This window comes from Lates calcarifer, linkage group LG24, assembly GCF_001640805.2.
Source record: "Lates calcarifer isolate ASB-BC8 linkage group LG24, TLL_Latcal_v3, whole genome shotgun sequence".
NCBI classification, from domain to species: Eukaryota; Metazoa; Chordata; class Actinopteri; family Centropomidae; genus Lates; species Lates calcarifer.
This window is the reverse complement of record NC_066856.1, coordinates 1,454,506-1,480,512: the sequence shown is the minus strand read 5'-3', so window position 1 is coordinate 1,480,512 and position 26,007 is coordinate 1,454,506. Positions and strand designations below refer to the sequence as shown.

Here is a 26,007-nt window from a genome sequence, read left to right as displayed (position 1 = left end):
CTCAGCTTTACTTTGTGTTAAGTACCAATTAAGAAATGTTAACATGCTAAAATAAAATGATGAATGTGGTAAACAACAATGGTAACATCATTATAACATAACCATTGCAGAAGAAGACCTTCACACCTCAAATGAATGAAAATGTGGAAACCTTGTTGGAGTTATGGCATTTATATTTGTTTCATGCATTCATTTGTGTCTCCTCATCCGTCCTATTCAGTAATTTGAGTTGCTTTCTTTTTTTTCAATAGATCACCTTTTCTATCACAGCCTAAAGAGAAAACTTTTTTATGATATTTTGACTTTTTGTGACTTTAAAAAAAGTTTTATGAGAAAACTGAAAAGTTAGTGAGCTGATGATAATATCTACCTCATGTAGATGTTCTATACTCTGTAAAAATATTATTGCTTTACAATATCAATATTGTAAATAGACAGCGTACAGACGGACAGTATATCTAAGCACAGATACCATAACTCACACATACAAAGACACGCAAAGCCACCAAACACACGCACACACAAATATTGGTCTCCTCCCTCTGCTGGGATCTCATCACCATAACAACTAATGCACAGTTTGCTATGAGGCCCCGGTGCAGGTTGAGTCACGCAACGGGAGTCAGCACATCACTACGGTCAATCTAGCCTTTTGTTTATCGTCCCATGGAGACAACCTGACACGTTAACAGCAGCATCAGTGGCTCAGCTCTGCTCCGATCTGTGTGTGTGCGTGTGTGTGTGTGTGTTCACAGTTGCTGGCCAGTGATCACTGTCATAATTTGTTGTTTGACAGATAGTCATTAGGATATTGAGTGTGTAACAATGATCTGATGCTCGAGCAATCCCATGTAGCGTGCTGCCTGTGTCTGATTATGACGACTGGTCTGCTCCGATGCCTTCAACAGAAACATTTTACCTAGTTTTAGGTAAATATGTTCAAAATCTGCATCATGTGCATGTGTGTATTACTGCTCATAGCCAAGTACAACATGGTGTCCTGATAGTGTGTCAAAGTAACAAGAAATTACTTCTAATTGATCTTCTAATTAATCTGTAGCTACAATCTCATTAAAGGTCTTAGGTCAACTGACAAAACACACATCTTATATTTGCACTGATGACTGTTGACAGGCTTGGTGTGCTCTTCTCACTCTCTTCTGCTCACTTTCACACACCACCGCATGCATTCAGACAGAGACGCACACACACACACACACACACACACACACACACACACTTTGCTGGCTGCTCAAGCCGCCAGCATGTGTGAGTCCCCACTTCCTTCATCAGCTCTGACACTCCCGTCTCACCCGTATGTCACGCAACACCACAGCTCCGCAAAGGAGGTCGGGGCAAAGGGCGAAGGGCACACACGCATACACACACATACACAAAAACCCCTACACTCCTCTCCGAATTCACACTCACTCACTCGAACATAAATGTTCCCCTGACTGTCGTGTATGAAAGCTAGCAGGCGATAAATTGTTTCATTGATGGTTAAAGACTGATATTATTAAAACACCTTCAGGACAGTATTTGCACATATGATATTGTCTTTCAAGTAAACATGAACAATGGCTACACAAAAACACACGCACACACACAGAAATATTCCACAAGCAACAGCCATGTGGTTTCTTACTTCCAGCAGGAGGCTGCTTTCATTGACAGCGGTGCCCAGTGGAAGACTCTCTTTCCTGGGTTCAGGGTTAGAGGATGTGGGGCTGATGATGTGCTTCCTGGAGGTCTTCTCTTGGCTCGCTATAAAAAAAAAAAGAAAAACACAATTAGGTGGGAACAAGGGACTCATTCATTTAAAACAATAACTAGTAGCACCAGTGAGTTTAAAGATGTAAACGAAGACAACAAAGATGTCCAGTCAGTGGCTGAAAGAGCAGTCACAAACAAAAAGAAAATCATACATACATTTATTAACCTTATACAAGCAGGGATGTTAAAGCCCAGCAAACTAATACACCTTCCGGTTCTTTAAAATACAGTACTGCTACACACGGAACACAGTGTCAACACTAGAAAGTCTGAGAGTGACAACACGGATGATTCTGTTTTCCAAACTGTGCTCGCCAGTTCTCCCAAAACCTCTGTGATCCAGCAGTGAGAGAGCTGGACCGACACTTCAGACATGTGGCGGACATATTAACTGTATCAGTCTCCTTTTGCTCAACGCTAATGCCAGGTATTAGTCTGTATGGTGCGCCCGTCTAACAAGACAAAACAGGGGAGGATTTCATGACTTTACAGGATTGTTCTCACACGATACAGCCACATGCACACAGACAGCTCTCTGCTTCAGAGCGAGGTAGAGGACGGCACCTGGTGTATTTGGGATGATGTGAGCAGTGTGAAGTGTTTGAACATCTTATTGAAAAAATATCAATTTATGCTCTGTTATTGAAGCTATCAACAAGTTTTACATATTATTTACCTTATAAACCGAACAAAATCTGCTCATCAAATGGGAAAACAAATTTATTTCTGGTGAAAACAGCAAAACTACACAAATAAAGAAGTAACTAAAACATTGTGAATGGGAGATTATTTGTTAAAATTAACTTTATTGCACTCTACTCAAACCCAGGCCTGTAAAGGTCAGGTCAAGTTAATTTTATTTACATGAGCCAAAAGCACACATTTGCCTCAAAGGGCTTCACAGTATGTACAGTATATGACACCGTCTATCTGAAGACCCTCTGTTCAGATAAGGAAACACCCACTTTGGTAAAAATATCTACTGAAGTTTTAAAAATATCACAAGTGAGTCACACTCCATCAACTATCCATATGCTGTGTTCTCCTCCCGTAGAGTAAGGCCTAACCTACTACAGTGTGTGTATACATGCAATTAGCCTATATGACTGTGGCGTGCAGAACTGTCACATGTGCATCGGTGACGTGTGTGTTGCGTGTTGTAGGCATGTTTGCGTGTTTCTCTTATGGGTGTGCTGTCAGGGGGCATGTGGCTCACTCTAAGAGATCAGCCCTTCGCTCCGTCACTCATTGTAGCAGGCACAGATTAGTCACGCAACACACACACACACACACACTCACTCACACACCATAGCCTCATTACAAAAAACTATCTAAGTATGTATGTATGTATCTTCCGAAGCCTCGTGCAGACCCCACCCCCACCATATAACCCCATTATGGTTTCCATCCCTCCCCCTTTAACCTTATACCATCTCCTGTCCTCTGTCCCTTCCTCCCCCCATCCACCCTTCTTCTGCCCTCCTCCTCCTCCTCATCCCTCCACCCTTTCTTTGTTCAACTCAGCATCGCAGGCGATCGACAACTGATTTCGTGATGCTGGAAGAGGTTCCCCTACTCTTAATTCCACTCTGAAGCACGCAAAGCTAATGCGCCTGTTTTTATTATCCATACATTTTGTCTGGATTAATTTTTTTTCACGTTTAATCATTTTCATCTCCCTCCAACAGCAACAGCAGGTTTATTCATGCTATATGTGGAAATAAAGGACAAACTATAAATCTGGTCAGAGGCTGATGAAAGCTCTGACAGGCAGCTTCATAAACTCTTAAATGCCAGTAATAACGTTAAGTATTTTGTCATCACCTCCGCTAGGTGCAAACACATACAAACAAACAGACTCAGACAGCCACACATACACACAAAACCATTCTCTTCAATCACCGCAATATCATCCAACCAGTGGAAACCATTGCAGAGGGAAATGAATCTAATAAGCTTCTTTATTTTCCTCCTTCAACGCCTCATGTATTTTTGTTTTCTCTCTTACGGCAGCTTTTGGAGAGGATGCGGCGTCAGGAAAGACAAACATACGGGATGATTAATTATCGGCACCGGCACTTCCTCTGCCAACAATACAGGCTTTATTCATCACTGCTCGTGTCTTTGGGTTTGCTTTTCTTTGCCTCTATTTTCTCCCTCTCTGGTCTAAAAAGGAAAACAGAGTAGGTAATGGTGAGGCGTTTATGTGCTCTGTGTGAGGACAGGGTGTTAAGTAAAAAGTGACAGGTAGTGGGGATGTCGATGCTGCCAAAGGGTGAGGCTGAAAGAGTCTCGCTCCTTCATTCGGCCAGGTCTGTCTTTCCACTTGCACTGAGTACACAAAATATTAGGGACCACCCACTAGATATTAAGCTATAGTTTGCTTCAGTTTGCACAAGTCACAATGGTCTGAGGACTTCATGTGGCTCAGAGGGCACCTGATGCTACGAAAGGGATGAAGGGAAGTGAGGAAAGATCTGTTAAGACTGGTAATAAAATGCGATAAGATTTGTGAGTGATTGTGTTAGACTGCTGTGTGCCTGAGGAATTATATCTAGTGCTTCTGTTAAGGTGAAACGGCAGGTAAATTTGTCCCTGCTGTTCATTGCTGCTTATTGCCAGTGACTTGGCACAAGCACATAAGAAACCAGGAGTGTGTGAGTATTCAGTCACAGTGAATATTTCTACAGCCTCCAGGGGGTGAGGTGAGTTTGGCCATGAAGCGTATGGGTGTGCACAGCTCAGTTTAAATGTGTTTGTCTGTTTTCAACAGCCTCTGTTGAAGCCACTTCCTTCCACACTATCAAAAACAGCTGAAACAAGAGAAATATGGAGAGAAAACAGAAAAGAAAAGAAAAGACTCTCTCTATTAGAAGAGAGATAGTGGTGAAAAGAGGGTGGGGGCTGGGAGGTGGATATCTCTGTGGGCTCACAGGGTCACTGATATGCTTTTATTCTGGGGATAATGGGCATTAAACACAAAGAAATGTCTCACAAAATGATGGAAAATGCAGAGATGAATATTTTAATACAATCCCGTCTTTAATGTACAGGATTGTACTGTATCAGAGCAGGAGATTCAAAGATGTCATGGCATGACACTATGTTGAAGAGTGCTCCTTAAGAGCGCTGCACGACTCTGACCAATTTATAAATCGTGAGTACAAGAGTAGAATGCATTTTGAACTGAATGGTGGATAATAATACCTCAGGTCCATTCTTTAGCTCATGCTCCATGTGCAGTGAGGAGCAGGTAAAGTGTTCATACATGGCTGCTCATAGACACAACATGAGCTGCTGCATGGTTTTAACCTGGGACCTACCAGCCTGCACACATGCAACTCCACATCCAGTCAAACAGGTGGTCAGTGCTGCTGTTTAAAAGCTTTGAGCTATTTGAGGTTATGAATAGTTAGTTATTTAGTTATTTATAACCTTATAAGTTAAATTATTTTGTTAGACGTGGTTGAAAGTAACTAAGTACATTTACATTCACAAGTACTGCATTAACTAGTTACTTTACAGATTTTTTAGATTGAATGATGAATTTTTAAAAAATACACATTAACGGATTATTAATAATAATCCAACACTATAATATATAACAGTTAGATAGGACATATAGGGGTCATTTTTTCTGCCTTAAGCACACTTTTACTTTTTAATTCTAATACTTCTACTTGTAATTTGATTTAGTATTGCTACTTTTACTAAAGTATTGAATACTTCCTCTTCCACTAAGTGGAAGTATTTTTCTCTGTTTCTCCAATGTCTTACATCCATATTATCTGTGTCTGTGTTCAGGCTCTCTGTCTCCCTGATTTCAGCAGCGTGGGTGCCATCTTTTGGCAGCTGATCCTCTGTTGTGTGTTTGGTTGTAAAGAAGAACTGCAGAGCTGAACATTCGAGCGCTCTGCAGCACAGCAGCCCCCCCTCCCACAAGGCTTGCGTGAGTAGAGAAAACTGTGTGTGTGTGCATATGTGTGTGTTGAGGTTGGGTTGGCTTACAGCCACCTCCTTTGCCTATTCCCGCCCCCTTCCCTCAGCGCTCTTCTCTCTCTCTCTCTCTCTCTCTCTCCCCGCAGGAACAGGAAATCCACAGCGGAGAGAGCAACACCAACACAGAGAGAGAGAGAGGGAGAGAGAGAGAGAAGCTGGCTGATCAAGGGCTGGTTGTCACGCGAGCGAGCCGTCTGTCAATCCTCCCCCCTTCCTCCTGACAGGCTGCTGGCGGCCGGCCAAGGCCTTGCGTGCAAGCCGGCGAGCCACATTAGCCCATAAAGAATTTCATAATAGCAACAGCTGTTAAATATTGATGACTGCTGGCAAGCGCTCAATGGTGCTCCGCAAAAAGGTTAAGCCTGCACTGTAATGGAAGCTAATACTTCATTATGCCACAGATCAAAAATGTCCGGATCTGGCTCTGGCCAAATCCAAGTCTTACTATTTCAACTTTTTTCTTGTTTTTGCAATGTGGCAGAGAGAAAACAAGAGACACTGAAAGAAAGTTTTTGGCTTTTTCATGATTATCTGAGGACAAACTGGAGCAGAGTTTCTCCCACTTGTTTTATTCTGTTCCAGATATAAGCATTTCACTACAGTGATTCGATCCTCCGTCATCCTTGATCGCAATATTAACATTGGATTGAGGGCTATAATCTTTCTGATATTGTTTTGGATGAGAATGTTTTATTTCCACTGTGATATATAAGATTATATTTGAAGGGATAGACCACCAGGATTTAGAGCAATTCCCTTTGTCTGTTCACAAAACAACATCTACAAAAAGTACTTTTCTTAGAGGCAGGGCAGGAATCACAAATATTCATCTTTCAGGGGAGATTATAATGTGAGTGAGTGATTTCTGTGGGGGAGTGTGTGCATGTGGAGCTGCGAGGGGAAGACTATCTCTGAAGCAGGAAAATAACACTGATTCCTGAATAGAACATAAACAAAGGCCTTGGTTGTACACCTAGATACTGAAGTGAAGGGGAAGTGATATTATGACAAAGCAAATGGGATCACACAGAATGGAGGCTGGGATGTAAACTCGATTGTTTCCACTTCTCTGTTTTGGTTGGCAGGCAGACACACCAGTCAACATGTTGTACAGGAGTAATATGTCTCCACACATGAGCCCTTGGGCAAAACAGACTTGTATGGCAACTTCTCCTCAGCGTGTATACTGCTACTGTATGTGGCTTGACTACACGGTGCATCATAAAACTGGCGCCATGCACTCTCCACATACACAGACACACACTGCAGGACTATTATAGCAATCATAATATGAAAGTCATTTAATTGCTACTATAAATAGAGAGCATGACTGATTGTGGAGCACATGTTTTATGTGAGCATGATGTTTGTCTTCTGGGAAAATTGCTTTTCTGATGAACCCACTGAAAGAGCGACACACATACGGAGTGAGCTAAAGAGCTGTCTAAACACTCCTAAATTCGGCTTGTCAAGCCCTGGGAAAATTAACCACAACATAAGGCCAATGTGGTGCAGTATTTACACAGACAATTAGAAAAACTAACAGAATGCAAATGGATGGAGGCCCAAAGAGAATGTGCTTCAGCGTGAAATGATGTGTTCTCCACTTCCACACACACACACGCAGGCTGTATTCAGGGATGTGTTGCGTGAGATGAGCCAGTTATGCAGGAAAGCTTTTTATTTGACTGTACCCAAATGAATGCAATAGTGTATTTTCTAATTGAGGACAACAAGACGCTCCAGTTTTCCTGCTGTTGCCGTGGATCTGACATGTTCCACCAGCCAAACGTGGACCTTGGCCCCAGTCTGCTCAGCGGGGGTGAACTCAGGATACAAATTCCCTCATGAGTCACATATATCCCAGTAATAACCCTGCCTGGAGGCAAAATGACAACGCACATGTACACACTCTGAGGCCTGCATGTGCAGAAACAAACATACGTAGTGGGAGCATATTTTGTGGGAGTCTAGGGGAAACGCCATTGTTACCCTGCTCTCCACTTGCCTCAGCTTCTATGTTTATCTTAAACTTCCTCCAATAGGCTCATTCAAATGGTGACATAAATCTTCAGCGTCTCGAGATAATTCTGTGTGAATTGCGTATATAAATAAAATTTGACTTGAAATTGACATAAAATACAGAGAATTTCTTTTTAGATTGTGTTAGATTAACATCTAACATCTACTACAATTACTCTAAGAAACATTAGCTCCTGCATGCATGTGTGTGTATGTTTGCGTGGTAACTCTATAAATAACCGTTCCTTGAATTCCTGTTTTGATGAGGATGGCTGTGGCTTGTTGCTCTCTCAAGGAGCTGGTGGTTAATAAAAGTTACATTCAGGAACCCCACCTGGCCACAATAAAGCACTAGCCTTCTATTTCTGTACTCACACAATCTCTATTTTCACGAGCAGTCTGAAATTCAAAAGCTTGAACTTAAATAGTAAACTTTATGTGCACGTTAGCTGGTTGCTGTAAAGCCCCTCACACTAATTTTAAGTTTAATTGGAGATACAGTTGAAATTAAAACCTCTCATGCTTTATCAGCAAACAGGAAACAGACATGTCACGAGAGGTGAATTTAATGTTTTAAATCGATTAAATACGACTGGAACTGCAGGGGTAAAAAGAGAGGGATGAAAAGGACAATACTGACAAGAGATGAATGAGGTATTTAGATCCAAGCCTCTATTAAAATCTCGATATATCATATAGCTCCATCATTTTCACCCTGTTGTCCTGCACCCTGTACCTCTGCAGCCACAAGTTTTTCATTACAGAAAGCACCAGCTAACTTGACTCTCCTGCTTATTTATACAGAAAAAGGAAATACTTGAGATGAGTCAAACAACTCAGGGAATAATTATTAGTTTTCTCCCCCTGTATTTTAGTCATGCTGCATTCCTGCATGAGAGGGGAGGAGGGCAACAGAAAGACACAGAGGAGAGCAGAGGTCACAGCCTGTAGTACCACATACTCCTCCACTTTAACAAAATGCTGGTTCCTTGTGTTGCGTGCCAACTAGTGTCACTCACATTATTCAGAATAACAGGGAGAGAGAAGTTCAACAAGCCTTAGATTATCCCCCTCACATCCTCCTCCCTGTCGGCCAGTCAGGAGCAATCATCGCTTGTTTTGTGGTCAGTGTAAACAGAGCATTCAACAGGTTTTCTGAAAAAGAACCACACCTTTCATGAAAAGTTGATTTCGTCAGTCATCCTGTTTTTTTTGTTTTTTTTTCTTCCTTACAGCGTCTCCATAACGAGAAGGTAATCTGTTAAAAAGATTATGGTGCCGTTTCGGCCCATTGAGGCAAATAATAATGGGCAGATGGTCCCTCAGGCTGAATCCATATGGGAGGGAAACTACACTAATGCTGCTGTAGCACGCAATGCTAAACAAATGCTAACCACTAATGATGGGGTGGAAAGAGCACTTTACAACTTCAACAAGTTGTGTTGATTTGCTGAACTTTTACGCAAAAAAAGTTGCACTAATGAGTAAAGTTGTACTGGGTTAAATGAAGCCAGAGCATGTGATGCTAACCATGAAACCAGAGTGGAAAGAGTATACAAGTACTTTTACAATACCTTAATGTTGCTGTCCTGTAAAAACCGTGTACTTCCATGTAACATATGAGACCTGCTTGCTCTCAGCTTTGTGATAATACATTTTAGCATGAAGTCTAATGCTTTATTTAGCCTAGGGAAGGAGGAGAATTTCTCAACTCCTGAAGCAACACAATCCTTCAGTTTTTCTGGATGTATTATATACTGTATACTGTGTGTGTATACAGCATGTTCCCTGCAGAATCCACACCACACACATGCATGTACACACAGACACAGAAAGGCCCAGCAATGTGTAATTAAATGGGTGTGAGGTGGTAAATGCGTCCAGGGTTGAGGGGGATCAAGTGATAGCCGTGATGCTGATCATGCTTTATGCATGAAAGCCATTAAGTTGTCAGTCAGTTAGACACTATCAGAGGTGTTCTGTATCCATTGTGCTGTGTGTGTGTCCAGGACTAATCTGTGAAACAGGTAATCTAGATCAATAGCATAATGCAGTATTTAAGATCTCTGTCTTTCTCAACATGCAGACACAGTCCACTTTATCTTTGTCAGCCCTGCAGCCCTTCAAAGTCAAAGCATTTTTGTCAATCATCCGTTTAATTCATCTTTAAAAAATGGTCACAACAGTTAACTGATTTAACTCCTCTTTTTATGGATTTAATTACAGACCAGTTTTCAGTCCTGAACATGAGACTGGATGGCAGACAGTGTTTTGTGGTGTGCAGCACAGTTTCAGTCTCAGCCTGATTTGATTTTACTAAGCGTCACCTGTCAGCTTCGCTTTAATACGAGTGACTCGTCTCGCGCATTTCTCACCAACAATATCACACAACAATTTGGCCTCTGACAGAGCTAATTCATTAAGCGACACGCTAACCCAACAGTAATCTGATTATCTTTCTCCTAACACCTCGACCTTGTGTTGCGGGGTATTAGGCCGGGGCAGCAGGCAAACAGTGGATGCTCACAGAAACATCCCTGAGGCATCTCATCTGCTCTGACATCAGGACCTCAAATATGATGGGCAAGATAGCTGAAAGCAAATTCACAACCATGCGTCACAAAAATGTCCATCTTAACAAGTGTTTGCTACTGCATTCTAATATTTCAGGTATCCACCAGAAAATCCACCAGAAAAAATGTTACTGTAATTATGGTGTATAACAGTGCTGTAAGATTCAAAATCATTCAAAATGTTTTCACATGAATGTACACCAGTATATCCAGTTTAAACCCAAACTTCAACCTTTCCACTGTGACATCCACCCTCGTTAAAATCCATGTTACCATGCCCCAAAAACTTACAGGCCAGACAAGTTATAACAACATTATTCATCCAAGTTTCAGAGTCCAGATAATGTCTTTGGATAACTCTCCCACATCAATTGGCAACGTCAGTCCAGCAACAATAGCATCAGCTCTTCAATATCCCTGGTATCTGCTGTAGATGTGAGCAGTGGGATCACAGGTGAAGATAAGTGAGGTGAGTGTAGTGAGATATCCTCTGTCAGATCTGGACATATCGTGACTGTCCACTTCACATTCTCCCATCTGTGCCCATTGCATGTCACCACAACACTTTAATCCAGGCCTGTTTATACTAACAGTGTTTGCTCCGATCACTTCATTTGGCACAGAGAGGGAGGACACGTAGCCCCTGTGTTGTCGCCCAGCAGGCGAAATGTGTGTTTGTGTATATGTGTATGTGTGTGTGTGTGTGTGAGCGAGTGAAGGCTATAGGCGGGCGGAGGGCTTGACGGGGGAGCGATGGTGGGATCACGCAAGCTTGCTAAAAGAGGCGAAGTCAGGAGAGAGTCACGCATGGTAGGGCTTTGCTGTAGATGCCACTCAGTCGCCACTCGACTTCCTGGCATCTGGTGTTAGCGTGATGCTACGAGTGTATGTATGTATGTGTGTTATGTTTAATTCCCAACCAACTGAAGAGATTTTCAGAGTGTAAACAAACACCAACTTGTCTGCCCTCTCCAAACAGGCTGTCGCTCTGAATAGGAAGACTATTTTTCTCACTGAACATGCAAAGTTGCCAACTGTGGCACAGCCATGCTCCTTCTTGAGGATACAGAATACACCACAGGGAGGGAAGTCTGACTTGTTTTTAAAGGGGCATTCCACCTGTTTTACTCTTGAAAGTCAGTTTACTAGAGTTCTACTCAGTCTGTGAAACATTATTGTTTTCTGAGCATCTTTGTCAGGTCAGAAAAAAAAAAACCCTAATGATGTCAAAGTGATGTCATCGGGGTTTCCTGGGCTTGGGCTTAGAGACTGCAAATTTCTGACACAAAGCCTGATATAAACTGGAGGTATGGATTTGATGTGAACATTTAGTAGATGAGGAAGGTCTAACAAAAAGATGCTCTTAATTGCATTATGGGAAATGTAGGACCGACTGTTTTTAAGTGGTATTAAGAAGTAAAAGTCAGGATATCACTGCCTCAGTGACACAAATTTTGTCCATTTTTCTTTAAATATGTTTCTTGTGAGTGTCCTATCATTACAGAAGTGCAACAGTAAATTACTGGAGTGTCTTTTTGATCAAAAGCAGGAAAAAACAAAACTTCTGCCATCACATCATATAATCAGTGTTATTTACAGTACTGAAGCTGGGAACAAGTTTAGCAGGTTTAAAGAAATCATAAAAATGGCTTCTCCTGCCTTCGAGGTGCTAGATCTACAGGTTGCTGTTATCTTACTGCACTACTTAACACAATGTGTAAGTGTCAGTGAAGCAAGCTGAGTGAAAAGTAAGGTTAGGGGTGAGGGAAATGGTGCAGGAAAACCAAAATGCTTGTGTGTGTGTGCGTATGTTTGTGGTTTTGTGTGTCAACGGGTGGGTCAGCTCTTTGTGTGTGAGTGTATGTATGATACAATGATTGTATATGTGTGTACGTGTTTCAGCCTCACAGTGATCTCATCACCATGTGGATAAATCTCCTCGTCCCCTTAAATGAGACCCTGCTTCTCACAGAAGCTGGGTCTCATTCTTCTCAGACTCGGGAGCAGTGACGAGTGTGTGTGCTTGTGTGTTTGGATCAGAGAAAAAGAGGGATTGTTTTGGACAGCAGACTACAGTAGGGCACAGTGGGGTCAGCAGACAGAACTGAGTGTCTCCATCCACTGACCCAAAAACTTCTGTGTCTGAATCGCACACACAGACACAAACCCTGAGCTGCATGTCTCACTGCCTCCAGCTTACTATACAGCTTTCAGTCTAAAATACATTTGACCACAGGAAAACAAGACTCACCCCTGAAACTGAGGTGATTGTATTCATTTTCAGACTTCAGACTTTCAGACCTGATTTAACCCATGACCATGTAGGTCATGTCTCTTTCAATTCACACAGACAGCCTGAATATTTCTGATCATTTCTGCATTAAAATGTCATTAAACAAACAAGAGGTTTTAGTCCAACATGATCAAGTTTCCTCAGCAGTTAAGATTTAACTGTAGATCTGCATTATTTAGATGCTAAATTGTTCTGTCTACGATGCAGAAATCTGCAGATGGTGAAGACAAACAGTTCAATGCTGAGGCAAAGGGATAATGTGGAAAAAGTTTCAGAGAAAATATTCAGACTAATTTGATTTACGTAAATAGTAGGTAACATCCAGTCACTATATAATTAGATTCGTGGAGATTTATGTTTCTTATAAAGACAGCAGCTGGATGACATGCAAGATGAGATTATGTGCATCTGATATTTGTTTTCAAGATGGAGATAGAAATGTAATCAAACAGAAATGGATGCATGTATCTGTCAGTCCTCAAAACCAACAGTGGTTAGGGCAAAGAGTCCAGACATGAAGTTTTGTATTTTGAAAATATACAGTTGACAAGTAAGAGGTCAAGATTCAGAAAGGCTGTGGACTCCGACAGAAATTCTTAGAAACATCAGGATGTAATGTTCGGCACGCTTCTCAAACAACCCTTACAATTATCGCCTCCACACTAATGAACCTCACATTACACTGTGTCAGTAAACCACCGTTGGGGCTCTGCAGCTTGTAAACTTCCACTCTGGCTTTTTGGTGTCGGCCTACAGCTGAGACCTGCGGGCAACACCGCTGGACCTGGCGCCCATATCCGCCTATCTGTAGCTCTGGTTTGGCTTTTTCCATCACTTCATTTGAAGGGTTATTGTACATGCTTCTTTGTGGCTCTATGGGTTTAGGAAATTCTCTTTAACCTCCTGGGCTGATAAACTCTCCATAACACATAAGAGCCCTGAGATGAAATAAAATCAAGGTTATTTATGTCTGCTCCTAATAAACTAACATTGCTACCCAGCCCCATCTACTCATGTCCAGATTTTTTTGTCCATCCATAAATATAATAAACTTTTCTTTCATGAGTAGCTGTATGACATGTGCACCTAATAAAGTGACATCTATTTTAAATTCCTTGTCCTCTCTATTTTTCGTATCTCTTCCACTCTCTGATGTTGCAACAACCCTAATTTCAAAATCATCATGATCATCATCATCATCTAACCAAGACTAACTGTGGCGCTGAGTGAGCTGTGAGATGGCAGTATTTATGAGACAAAACCATGCTCTTGAAACATGGTGAAGTCTTGTGGTTTCAAACCCAGACTCAGAAACTGAAGTAGCTGCTTTGTCCACTCGGAGCTCCAAAGTCAACCTTTGTATAATGACTTGGTTTAACCATGAATATTCAGCTTAAATCTTCATGAATCACAAATCATAACTCCCCATCTTTGCTGAGGGAAACCACTGAATCAACCAAAGATTTTAAGTGAGACGAGGATCGCTAATATTTTTTGCTACACAAACACAACATGTGATTTCCAGTAAGTGAAAGTGCAATAAGACACCTCAAACCAAACATGTCTGAGGTAGAAGTAGAGAACATGTGTTTGCACAGCAGTTTATCTGGAGCTGCACTGCACCGGACTGTACGTCACAGTGTTTTCTTCAAGCAGCTGAGGTCTGATTTGTGAGCAGGACCACAGAAATTCCTCTGCAATAGCTTCAGGATGTCTCCAAAATAAGAGCAATATCTCTGATTTGGGAAAGTATTAGCAGCTCAAAACACTGTGGTGTCACTGAGAGCAACTCACGCGAGGCAGAAACTGTGGCTTGTTTTCTGTTCTTTTACTTAGTGGTTCTGTTATGAAATCTGATAGGACGACTTTCCACCAATGTCAGCCTAACCAGACCAGACAATAACCACGATTTGACTGATATATTGATTCACTGTTACTGACATACAGTCATTTCACCTGATTACTTGACGTTAAGTTCTTTAAGTTCTTTATGGATTTCAATTTTCCCAACCACAGGTATTACAACTTGTATTTCTGCAAATGCTAAGGGGGGTACATGGAAAGGTGGTGTGGCTCAAATAATTAAAAAAATATGAAAATTATGTTCTGATTCAAGAAAATATGTATGCCCACATATTGAATTTGTGAAGAGTAGTTAGCAAGCAAGTAGAGAAGTATAATGAATTAGCTAAATGTAATGGAAAATGGCAAATGTTTGGTTAAAGGTAGTGCAAATAGTTCTGTTAATGTACTTCATAGATAGCTGAAATAGTTAAAAGTAATAGATTGATGGTTTATAGTTGGCTGAAAGTAAAAAAAAACAAAAAACTTAACAATATGGTTGAAATGTCCAAGTGGTAGTTGTACCAACATAAACACTAAACACTTTTATATAATATAAAGTGTTAAATAACATCAATCTACCCAAATGAATGTGCTTGGTTTTGATGAAGAGGTGCTTTAGTTAGATTCATGATTTAAAGTGGTTTTTGCCTCTCTCACAGAGATCGCACTGAGCACAGATGAGACAGTGAAGAAAGAGAAAGTTTTAACACTGTCACACACCATTCCTGATCTGAACACTCACACACTCACACACTCGTACATTTTAGTCATGTAGGGATGTGGTGTCTTGCTAAAGGATTCTTCCCCAGGACGCACAGCTGCTGCTGGGTTTGAACCATCCATTTGGGGGCCAGTCTCCCGTTACACACACTCTTTGCACACACACAAAATAAACACACCAAATACCCACATCCTCCTCACCCAATAACAGTACTGCAACTGTTTCTCATGTGACAGAAGAAGGGTGAGCTGTTGAGCTGAGGGAGTGGCGGGGAATAGCGTGCGAAGACCTAATGCAATGTTTCAGCCCCAGATGGGTCACATCAGTAGCCCGCAATCAACAAATTTGGCCCTGCCAAGTTTACACGCTTTACATGTCAAAAGGGACGGCAGAGGGAAAAGAGAAAACCTGTTTCTTCTTTTTTTCACCCCCATGCTTCTTTTTATCGCCTGCCACAGCTTATAATTATTAATTACTGTGACTGGTTTTTCCATTGTGCAGGAGAAGAGAAGAGAAGAGGAGAGAAGAGAAGAGAAGAGAAGAGAAGAGAAGAGAAGAGAAGGGAAGGAGTAGAGCCTATTGGGATGAATGCAGAAAATAACAGAGAGCTGGTTCCTGACATAAAGGCATTTCATGGAAAATTAGTAGGAATAGATTAAATGCTGTAGATACTTGGGGTCAAGCTTTGTCTACCCCCCCCAATCCACATTTCAGAGGAGCATAAAGTGCTCAGGAAAAAGCTCTGCGGTCAGCTGATCTCCTGCTGATTTCCCCACTGACACCAGTGATTATTACCACCACCGCAGAGCCATTTAGGGTTTGCAAAACACCTTTGTGTCTGTCCAGAGTGGTTAGGACAAGGCTAGAGGACACCTGGTGTGTAACTGTATATGGAGGGCTTCCTAATGTGTTCACAGTAGAGATGTTTAAATAAGGCCGATGATATCACTGTCTCTGGAGAAATAAAGCTGTAGATAACAAAAGTTTCAACTTCCTGCACCAAATTATCAGTGACAAATCACATACATGCATGCTTGCATTTGCACAAATACACACAGGGGTAGACACTGCATAAGAGATCCCTGTCTCTCACACACAGAGACAACCCTCTGCCATTCTCTTCCCAAAGCAGTGTGTGGTCTTGTCATTCAGACTTTGTCTCCACTGTGGCCGCTCATCTTTAAATAGCCTGCTGTAATCTGTCCATCCAAGCACAGACACATCTAGTTTCAGACCAGAAACCAGGACCGTGTGCATGATGATGGAGGAAAAGAAGCACACTTTTAATGCGCATCGCTTAAGTTTTATTTTCATGCAGGCACTTCCCTAAAAGAGCAACCACAATTTATTTCCTAGCAACTTTTCACTTAAAAAAAAACAAACAAAAGTTTTTAACTGGTGTTATTCAGAGACAATGATTCAACTAATAATCATCATGAACTTGTTTATGGAAGAACAATTGAATTTGAACTCGAGGGTAGCTGGTAGAGGTGGGAGGAAAAAAGAATGGAATTCTTTTTCAAATTTAAAAAAAACACAGAGAGAGGAAAAAGATAAAGAGAATCCAGGGTGGGAACTGTCATAAAATGAACAGAGAATGAGATTCAGTCTTTTTCCCATCGGACAATAAAACATGAAAAAGTATGTGTTGGAGGGAAGAAGAAATCCTCTATGGCCCCACTGTACTGTGAAGGAGAGTCAGACAGAGCTCCAGATGTGTCTCAAACATGCTTCAAGTTTCACTGTGATACTTAGTGGGTCTTAGTGAAGCAGACCCAGGGTCTGTGTTAAACCCAATCCAGTCTGGCCCATGTTCACACAGAACCAGATGGTTCACATATGAGAGATAGAGAGCAAAACAGTTCTGACCTAAATTGTACCGTTATCATTTTAAAGATAAGTGGACACACCACCAACCAAATGACTTAGTAGTTTTGATTTATTATGTAGCTACCAACAAGATGATGAACCCATCTATTACACTGCACTGCCATCACTGTCTAGACTGATCCATCTGAAGTGCTCTGGGCAACTTCAGAGGCTTTGAGTCCTCGTCATTACTGCACGTTTAGAAGTAATAATTACATGCATTTTGTGCTATTCCTGTGAGCTTTATTTTGCACATAACTTTTTTAACTTTCTAGATGACTGTGTTTTTCAGGAAAAAAAAAACAGTTCCAGAAAATGCAGAGGATATTATAACACATTCATTTCAACACTTCCCTGATGTCAAAGTCAGCGCCTGACATCATCTCTTCTTTCCTGTCTCTCTCCTTTCTTCCCCTTGCTCGATGGTCACAGCTTCTCCCTGTCTAAACATTTAGCCTCATTATGCCATGATAGTGAAATTCACCTCTGATCGTCAGTGGTGAATCACTGAGGTACAGGAGAGGTCAAGACAGGAAGGGAAGCGGAGTAAAACACGGATTACAAAGTTCTAACCTCTTGTTTGTGTCATTTTTAAAGGGAAAATGTTCTAATCTAATCACTGCTGATTTTAATAATACAAATAATCAGAGAAATTCTTCTGAATTATAAAAGCTGAATCTAATTTCAATAATTTTCTCTCCATCCCTTCTGTCACTTCAAGTGACAGCATAACCCGCATAAAGAAGAAAGAAGAATAATTGATAATGCTGAAGAATTCAAACATGGTTTTGGATGGATTTAAATGAAAGACAGAGATTCCTGACACATGATGTACAGTCCTCTTTTTCCAGCTTCATACAGTAAGAGACTGACATGCACAAAATTTAGAAAAAATATCACTTTCCCAGGACCAATTAAGACTTCATTTTCACTCTTTTAGAAGCTCATTTATTTAGATTTTACAGATAACAAATTTTTCCTCTGATGTGTCAAACATTTGCTTAAAAAAGCCTGGCAGCTGGATGAAAACACTGCTATAGACAAGATGCCATAGTTTCCTTTTTTCTTGACTCCAAGCCAAACAAGCTGGTTGACATGCTGCCAGCTGGAACATACACTGCTATGTCTTTAGCTTCTTTTGTGTATGATTTTTTTTTTTTTTTACTCTTTCTTAAATCACATCAGAGCCGAGTGTAAATTTTTAATCTGGCACATAATCACAGAGCAGCAGCATCAGCGTCAGTGTTTTTATGAAAAGAAAAATAAAAGACACTTCTACAAAAGATAGAAGAACAGAGGAGAAAAACCCTCTGATTGCCTGTTCCAAGTGCAGATGGTGTGTGTGTGTGTGTGTGTGTGTGTGTGTGTGTGTGTGTAATGACTGTGTCTTTATGTGTGATCTCATCTGATCAGTGTCAGGTATGACAGCTCTGCATCCTAAAGGCGTTTGGGAGTGCTGGTGTTCACGTGTGCAGCACACAGCGTGTTGTGACTACACCACATCAGAGTTTTGTATCCAAATGATGAATGTGTCTGTATGAGTGCCATCTTTGTGAGTGATTCCACCTGATCAGTGTTAACTATGTTAGCTCCATGTCCTAAAGGTGTGTGTGTGTGTGTGTGTGTGTGTGTGTGTGTGTGCACTGATGTGGGAGGGAGAGAGCTGGGATTCCCTAAAGCGTGTTCAGTAAATCCTCAACCGGCACGGATTCCCAGGCATCGCGTGCAGCAGGGTGGTACTGCTGAGCTAAGCCACGCCTCCACACACACACACACACACACACACAAACACACACACATCTTCAGTAGACAACAGCTCGTAACAGAGGCTAGTGTAATGGTTAGGTGCAAGGCTTAAGCTGGTGTCGTGGGAGGGTTAATGGATTTCAACCATTTATTCACCTGTCATTCCCATTAAATCCATAGCTGGTCCTTCCGTGACCAAATGAGACCTCTTATCTCTATAACAGCCCTCGTCTGGTTAACCTCAACCCCGCTTTCTCTGCACACCGTGTGTCAGTGGGAATGCATATCCCCTGTATGCTTGCGGCAGCCCTCTGTGAAACACAGAATGATACTTATCTCATGTAAATATAAAAGCAACGATCCAGTGAACCTGCCTTCACAAAGAATACCTTCAGATTCATCCTCGGCATGTTTGTGATTTTGCAGTGGCTGAAACTCCTTAAGCCAAATGTGGTTTAGAAGTTAAAGAGCAGGTTTGGCTGATGAGTCTCATATGCTGAGGAGGTTTTGGTTGCAGTGTGGGTGGTCAGTCCACAATAGATCAGAGCACTGACAAGAAAAACCAGTCAAACTGTTCCTCTGTGTGTGAGAGTGTGTCGTGGTGGTGGATGTGTGTTTGAGGGTGAGAGTCCAGCCTGTTATGGTCGACTACGCCAAAACATGTCATTGCTGAGAAATGGTTGGTTCTCCACCTCCAAACTATTTTGAGTGAAACGCTTTTCATTTTGAAGCACACACTATGAAAGTGCAGATAAACAAAGACTATCTCGTCCTGGAATTGTTGACATTTTTACCAGTGAAACTGGATTTCAAATTGGAGAGTGTTGAAATCTGAATTCCAGTTGAGAGTCAGTTTCTGTGCAGCTTCATGGCAGGTAGATTATGGAAAAAATTTCCACATTAGGGTTCATTTGGCATCAAGGTGACCTAGTTTAATGAGAGCTTTCAGTGGGGAGACAGTGAAATCCTGCAGTATAAGCTCCAGGTTTGCTGATCAGAGGCTTGTTATGCCTCTGCAGTTGCAAAATTAGCTGACAACTTTAGCATTGCTCATCGTGGTCTGGCCAGTCCAGCACAAACATCATTTAGAAAGTACTACACAACAGAAGCCAGTGCTTTTCCTTCACTCATACATCTAGAAGACCCAATACTAAATTAGACAAATGCACCACTTACTGGGCGATCACTGGTCTTTGCTGCAGGCTGCAAATCTCTACAAACAGGCAGCTGTTCTGGAGAAAGTAAAATGTCAATATATTTCTCCTGTCAAGTCTGAAATGCTGAGGTTGAGCATTTTATTTTGGGATGGGGCAGTTGGACAAGTTGATGCCAGCCCTCTGAGAAACATAATGCTAGATCTCTGAATAAATGATTTGAAACAGCTACATGTTTTGTTTTGGTTTTTTTTGTAAATAACTATTGCTGGTTCAGTCCTGACGTCAACTGTCATTAAGTGTTAACGTAAAGTGCAAATGTAGTCCTGAGACAGCTTGTCAATTAATGGTGTGAAAACCTCCAGAATAAAAGCTCCTCTGTTGGAAGGTAGGTGTGTTAGAAGCAGAGAGCTACACACTTGTAACCTGGCATTCTGTAACTCCAGTAAGTAAACAGCTCTGTAATCTGGAGAAAAACCATAGTGAACATATCTTATCTTTTACACTACTCAGTGACAGGTAGTGGAGATAAGGGAGACAGATTTATGATCTCATGTAGCCACTTGTTTTGCTGTTCACAGCCAAACTGGAACATCTCTAAACTGTTTAGTTTATCATTTTGATTCATTTGTTAAACAGTTAATATATAAGCGCCGTTACCTGGAAATGAATTTAATAAAGGACAAAGAAATGATGCCATTGAAAACATACATCCTGCCTCAGTTTAGTGTGCATACAAGTGTACAATGCAGAGGCACTAATTCATGTCCATGTGTGCAGCCTTGATGTGTAAACCTGACACCATTACAACATGTGATGCACACCACCTGCGCAAACAGCACTACAAAGACGTCCCTGTTTTCATGGACTGGCCCTTTAATTAGCCTTTAATTGGGCCACAGCTTCCACAGTTAGGACAGTGAGACACAAGCAGACAGCTGTGGAACGAACAGGAGCGGAGAGGGGAGATTAACTGCATGAATGAGTGGAAAATTACTTTTCCTTACTCCAACTGGTCAGAAATCAGTTATTTACAATGGTGTGATCAGCATTTAAGAGAATTACTTGCAAAGAAACAGGATTGTTTAATTAAAAAGGATATTTACATGAAGATAAATAAGCTAAAGCTGTTAGGTAAGGTGGCTGTCAACACACACACACACACACACACACACACACACCTCTATACCCCAGAACACTTCATGATTTACAAACCGCATCTGAGAAGTTATGCAATGTTCAAACATGTGGCCAGTATTGAAAACAAACCGTGGCACGCAACAGCAGAGAGGTCATTTCATACACTGCTCTGCTCTCTCTACTCTCTCCCTCTTCTCCTTCGGAATCTCTCTCTACCTCCTCACTCTCTCATTCCCAGAGGAGCACTTATGCAGCTCACAGGGAAAGCGGTCAGACATTATTAGTTCAGCAACATGCCACTGAGTTTTTCCTGACATAAGTTGACGCCTTAAATAGACTTAACACTGTGGCAGGGACACGCGATGTCTTCTACTTTTAGAGTCATTGATGAAAATGGGAGCGGGTTGGACCGAATGGGAAACGGAACAAATAACGACAAAGTAACAAAATTAAATGGCACCAATCCTGATGATGAGGTGATGATCTGAGACCATGGGAGGCAACTGAACTGAGGGAACACATGTACTGTACTTAATGGGTGATGAAGAACATGTGATAGCTTCTTTGAAGTACTATATGCTGTGTAATTTTCATGTAATGCCTACCACAGTGGAGTGGCACGAAGCCAGACAGACGGTTGTCTTGCAGATTTTAAAACAAATTTAATACACCTCACTTTCAATGGTATTTCACAAAGAGACAACTATTTCTCTTTGTTCAAAATCATCGTTAAACACGCATAAATCCCCAAAATGGCTTAACTGTGGCATAACTGACCAATATGTTGCCAAACTTCAGCTCATTTAGCACTGTTAAAAACAGTCAGTCAGTTTGTATGAGGGTGCTGTGTGGGTAGCCTGGCACAAAGAGCTGTTTATAGTGAAAATGTGTTTTCATGATTTGATTATACTAATCTTAGGAACCTAGTATTATTATGCGATTCAGATTTTATAGGTATTACGTCTTGAGTTTGGCAAGACTGATCATACTAAAATACCCCAAAGATGGTAACCAGAAGAAATCAGATGTGAAGTTTGGGCCTAATGAGGCAGTGGAGGGAGAACACAACTAAAAGGGGTTTATATAGAGTTTAGCCACCTTTCTGGTCTGATATAAATCTTTATTGAGTAAAATATAAGAATGAAGTCCATATGAAAATGCTCCAAAACTTCTATTAACTGCAGGGAGAATAAAAATTGTTGCACATATGAACAAACTCTCCAGATGATGAATATAACTGTGGAAAAAAAGAGGTGTGAGGACGCAGTAAAAATCTAAGATTCCTCCACTCGTTCTCCACATCCTGTTCAGTCTTCTGAGGAAGATATAAGCTGCATTAATCTGAGAACTGATTCAGCAGGTGATCTGAGTCTATGAACTAAATGTGAGGGTTTTTTTTTTTTTTTTTTTACAAGAGAGAAGTCAGCAGTAGTAAATGAAATGAAAGTAACATGTGCATGTCCATTCTTCTAAGTTCGTTTGTGTGTGTGTATGCTGCACGTGTGTATATATGCAGGCAGCATCCTGTGGAGAGGCACAGGGAAACCGTACCATTGTGTTGGTGTGTGTCGACACATCCTTCCTACCTCCTGCCTCACCAACACTTCTACTGGAACGGACACACAACAATAGAAAGTGGCTTTTTCTTTGAAGGTCTGTGCTTTGTAATAACTGTTGCCTCTGTATCACTGTATCACCAAAAACCAAGGCAAACGCTATTCACATTGAGGCTACAAAAACAACTTGACTCATTGATCCCTTCCTTCCTTCAGTCTCAGTTCTTCAAGCAAATATTCAGCAGAATCCTCTCAAATTTATGAAGAATGAGTCAAGAATAAAATTCAGATGGTTCTAACAGCTAAAGATAATGAGTTACAGACAAAAAATGTTGAGAACTACTGATTTAGATCATATTAATGACACTTGTGATTACCTATGTGAACATTTTTGTCTTGTGAAATCGAGATTTTACACCATGTGGTCTCATAAAACTCTGAGACTGCAGCAGTTTCACAACAGCTCTGGATCAAACACCAGGTGTTTCTAATGTTAAATCATGAATATTTGACTTTGGACCCAAATCTGTCTCGTGTGACCATGATGTGTATTTTTCTGTACCATCAAAGTAGTAAATCCAGGTGCCACTTTATCAGGTCTGGTCACCAGATCCACTTTATGTTGTGTGAGATGCAGAACGTAACAAAAGCATGAGAGTAGGGTATCAAACATCCTCTGGTTTGCCCCAGGACAAGACAGAAATGCCGCTATATACATTAGGAATGACACACCATTAAATTCACATTTACCCTCATTCCTACTGGATACAACAGCTGTGTGAAGATTGAATTACTACATGTAGTACTAGCACGAGGGAGGGATGTGGAGATAGAGGGGAGGATACACATATGGAGGGAGGGATAGATTGGCACGAGTTGCCAGTAATGTATTGCTTCCACAGGATGCCCTGCACGCTCAAAACAAGCCGTAATTGGCCTTGATCACGCTCAGCCATTGAGACATATAGTAAATGTGACAAGCAGCGGGGAGAGAGGGAGAGAAAGGGGGGAGGAGGGGGAGGGACGGCGAGATGGTAAAGCAGTGTGACAGAGTGATTTTGTACAAGAGGATGAACTGTAAATATTGACCCTGGAGAGGAGGGCAAAACAGTCATGGTGCACCAGCAGGGGAATGATATCGCGCACACGTGCACACACACACACACACACACACACACACACACAGTTCAAGCTCTTCATTCGCCCGGAAAATGCAGTAGCTATGAATCTTATTGAGATGAGATAAGAGATAAACATCATGCTGCTTTTAAAGTCGGTAAAGTGTCTGTCAGTTGTGTACTTTAAAACAGATTTTTAGATTTTGACCTTTTAAGACACACAGGAGAAGAGTCTCATCATATCAGCATCAGACTGTTATAACAGATATTTTATGGACATGTTCTTTTTAAGCTCTGCTTTTAGATAAGTGCTGTATAGATGAAGTTATTAGTGTTTATTTCCAAATTCTTCTCCTGACACACCAATGTCCTCGAGGCACACCTGAGAGAACTGATCACCCACACAAACCAGACTCCACAACCTCAAATCAGATGACTTCTTGACCCTTTGCACCCCCCTGACTAATCCTCATACCCCCAGCTCTGGAATGCACTTCCCCACCATCTACAATCATCACACACTTTTAAACCTGCCTCAGTACCTTTGTGTTACTTTGTAATTCACCCCTTACATGTGTTTTTAATGGCTGCTGTCTCTACTATTTTTCAAATTGTAGCACTTTGCCTTTCGATGAAAAGTGTGTTGAAAAGAAAATAATGATTATTAGTATCAACATTAATATGTTGGCTGTAACAACTACTTTTTTTAGCAATGAGCTATAACCAGTTATTACTTATTTATTTGTCAAGATATTCACAGCTGTACAGGATTTAACAAGCGCTAAGCTACTTTTCATCTACTCTCACCTCATTATTGAGTACTCTCTACAGTAACAATGTTTGCAGCAAAGGTTCATAAACAGAGTTTCCAGTTTTCATGGACTGTGGGCTAGAGCCAAATACTGGGTTTTTATATAGGTAAAAACATATGTTAATGAAGTCATTACTGTCAGTTTGGATTATTTTCATCAAGAATTGAAAAAGAAAAGCCTCAATTCCACACTGTAATGAGCACGTTTTGTTTGTCATCATTTAAATTTTCACTGAAATGATTACATATTATAGTGTGCTAGTAACATAAGATTACAATTAGAGATATTCACAGTGTAGATCTGATACTGCTGCTGCTTCACTCATACTTAACAAAACGCTGAAGTTGTAACCTGCAAGATTAGTCATGTAAAATATATGTTTTTACACAGTCCAGCTTTAATATAATTACTTTGGTGCACGGCGTGGAGCATGAGAATGTGGGACAGAGCATTAAAGTGTGCATCTCACGCCACAAGCGTGAGAGTTGGCAACCCTGTTTATAACAAAGATCACAATTGTCATGACACAGACTTGTTCACCCTTCTTCTCCCTTCTCTCCTTCTTCCTCCATCTCTCTCTCTCAGCCCCTTGTCCTGGTATGCCCTCCCTCTCTCCGTCATGCCACTGTCCCTGTTGAGCGACTCATGCATGGATACAATGTGCTCCACTGTGCTCTCTGAAGGCTAGCATTACTGTTCACACGCGATCTGCCCCGAACACCGATACCCCCCCCTCCCCCCACCCACTTTTTATTTTTTCCCTTTCCTTCATCTTTCATCCCTTTTTAATTTTTTACTTTTTTTTAAAGACAGAGCTGGTAAACTTTTAGTCATATTTAAACTCTTCACAATAACTGGTTGTCTAACAAACTCCCAGTTTTACTCTGACAAAGAAAGTTAATTCCCTGAAATTACATCCATCCTTTGATATGTTTTTATGCTTAAAGTTGCTGAAATGTTTTTGTGGTAATAAAGGAGCCCAACACTATTCACAGACGCACACGTTCTCCGGCACATTTACACTCATTTGTCCTGAAAGCTTAGTTATGCACTGTGATCTGCTGTGACAAAGAAAATGAACAGCTTACATCCCACTTTGATTACACAGTACAGGTTTACAGCTTCGCTCGCTCGCAAAGAAATGAGCAAAAACAGTCACTGTCTCACCACAATCACATTATGGAAAATAACCTGATCTTCTGTGTATTTCAAAAACACCAGAATCATAAAACACACCTGACGTCACTCTGTTTTAGGCAACAAAATGCTGAACCCATTTTCTTATAGAAATTGTTGATGATCCCCAATGACACATACATTAAAATGTAAATTTGATGAATTCCAGCATTAAGAACATATGTATATACAGCAATATGTAATTTA

General features: G+C 41.1%; 1 protein-coding gene across 2 annotated transcripts in view; it reads right to left on the bottom strand.

The window, feature by feature from the left end:
• Positions 1-26,007, bottom strand: part of LOC108898270 (uncharacterized) — a 61,719-nt gene that overhangs the window by 13,245 nt on the left and 22,467 nt on the right. For both annotated transcript variants that reach the window (XM_018698210.2, XM_018698209.2), the window contains exon 4: positions 1,649-1,767. In XM_018698210.2, coding sequence (XP_018553726.1) covers positions 1,649-1,767 — 119 coding nt within the window. The remainder of the gene's footprint in view (positions 1-1,648; positions 1,768-26,007) is intronic.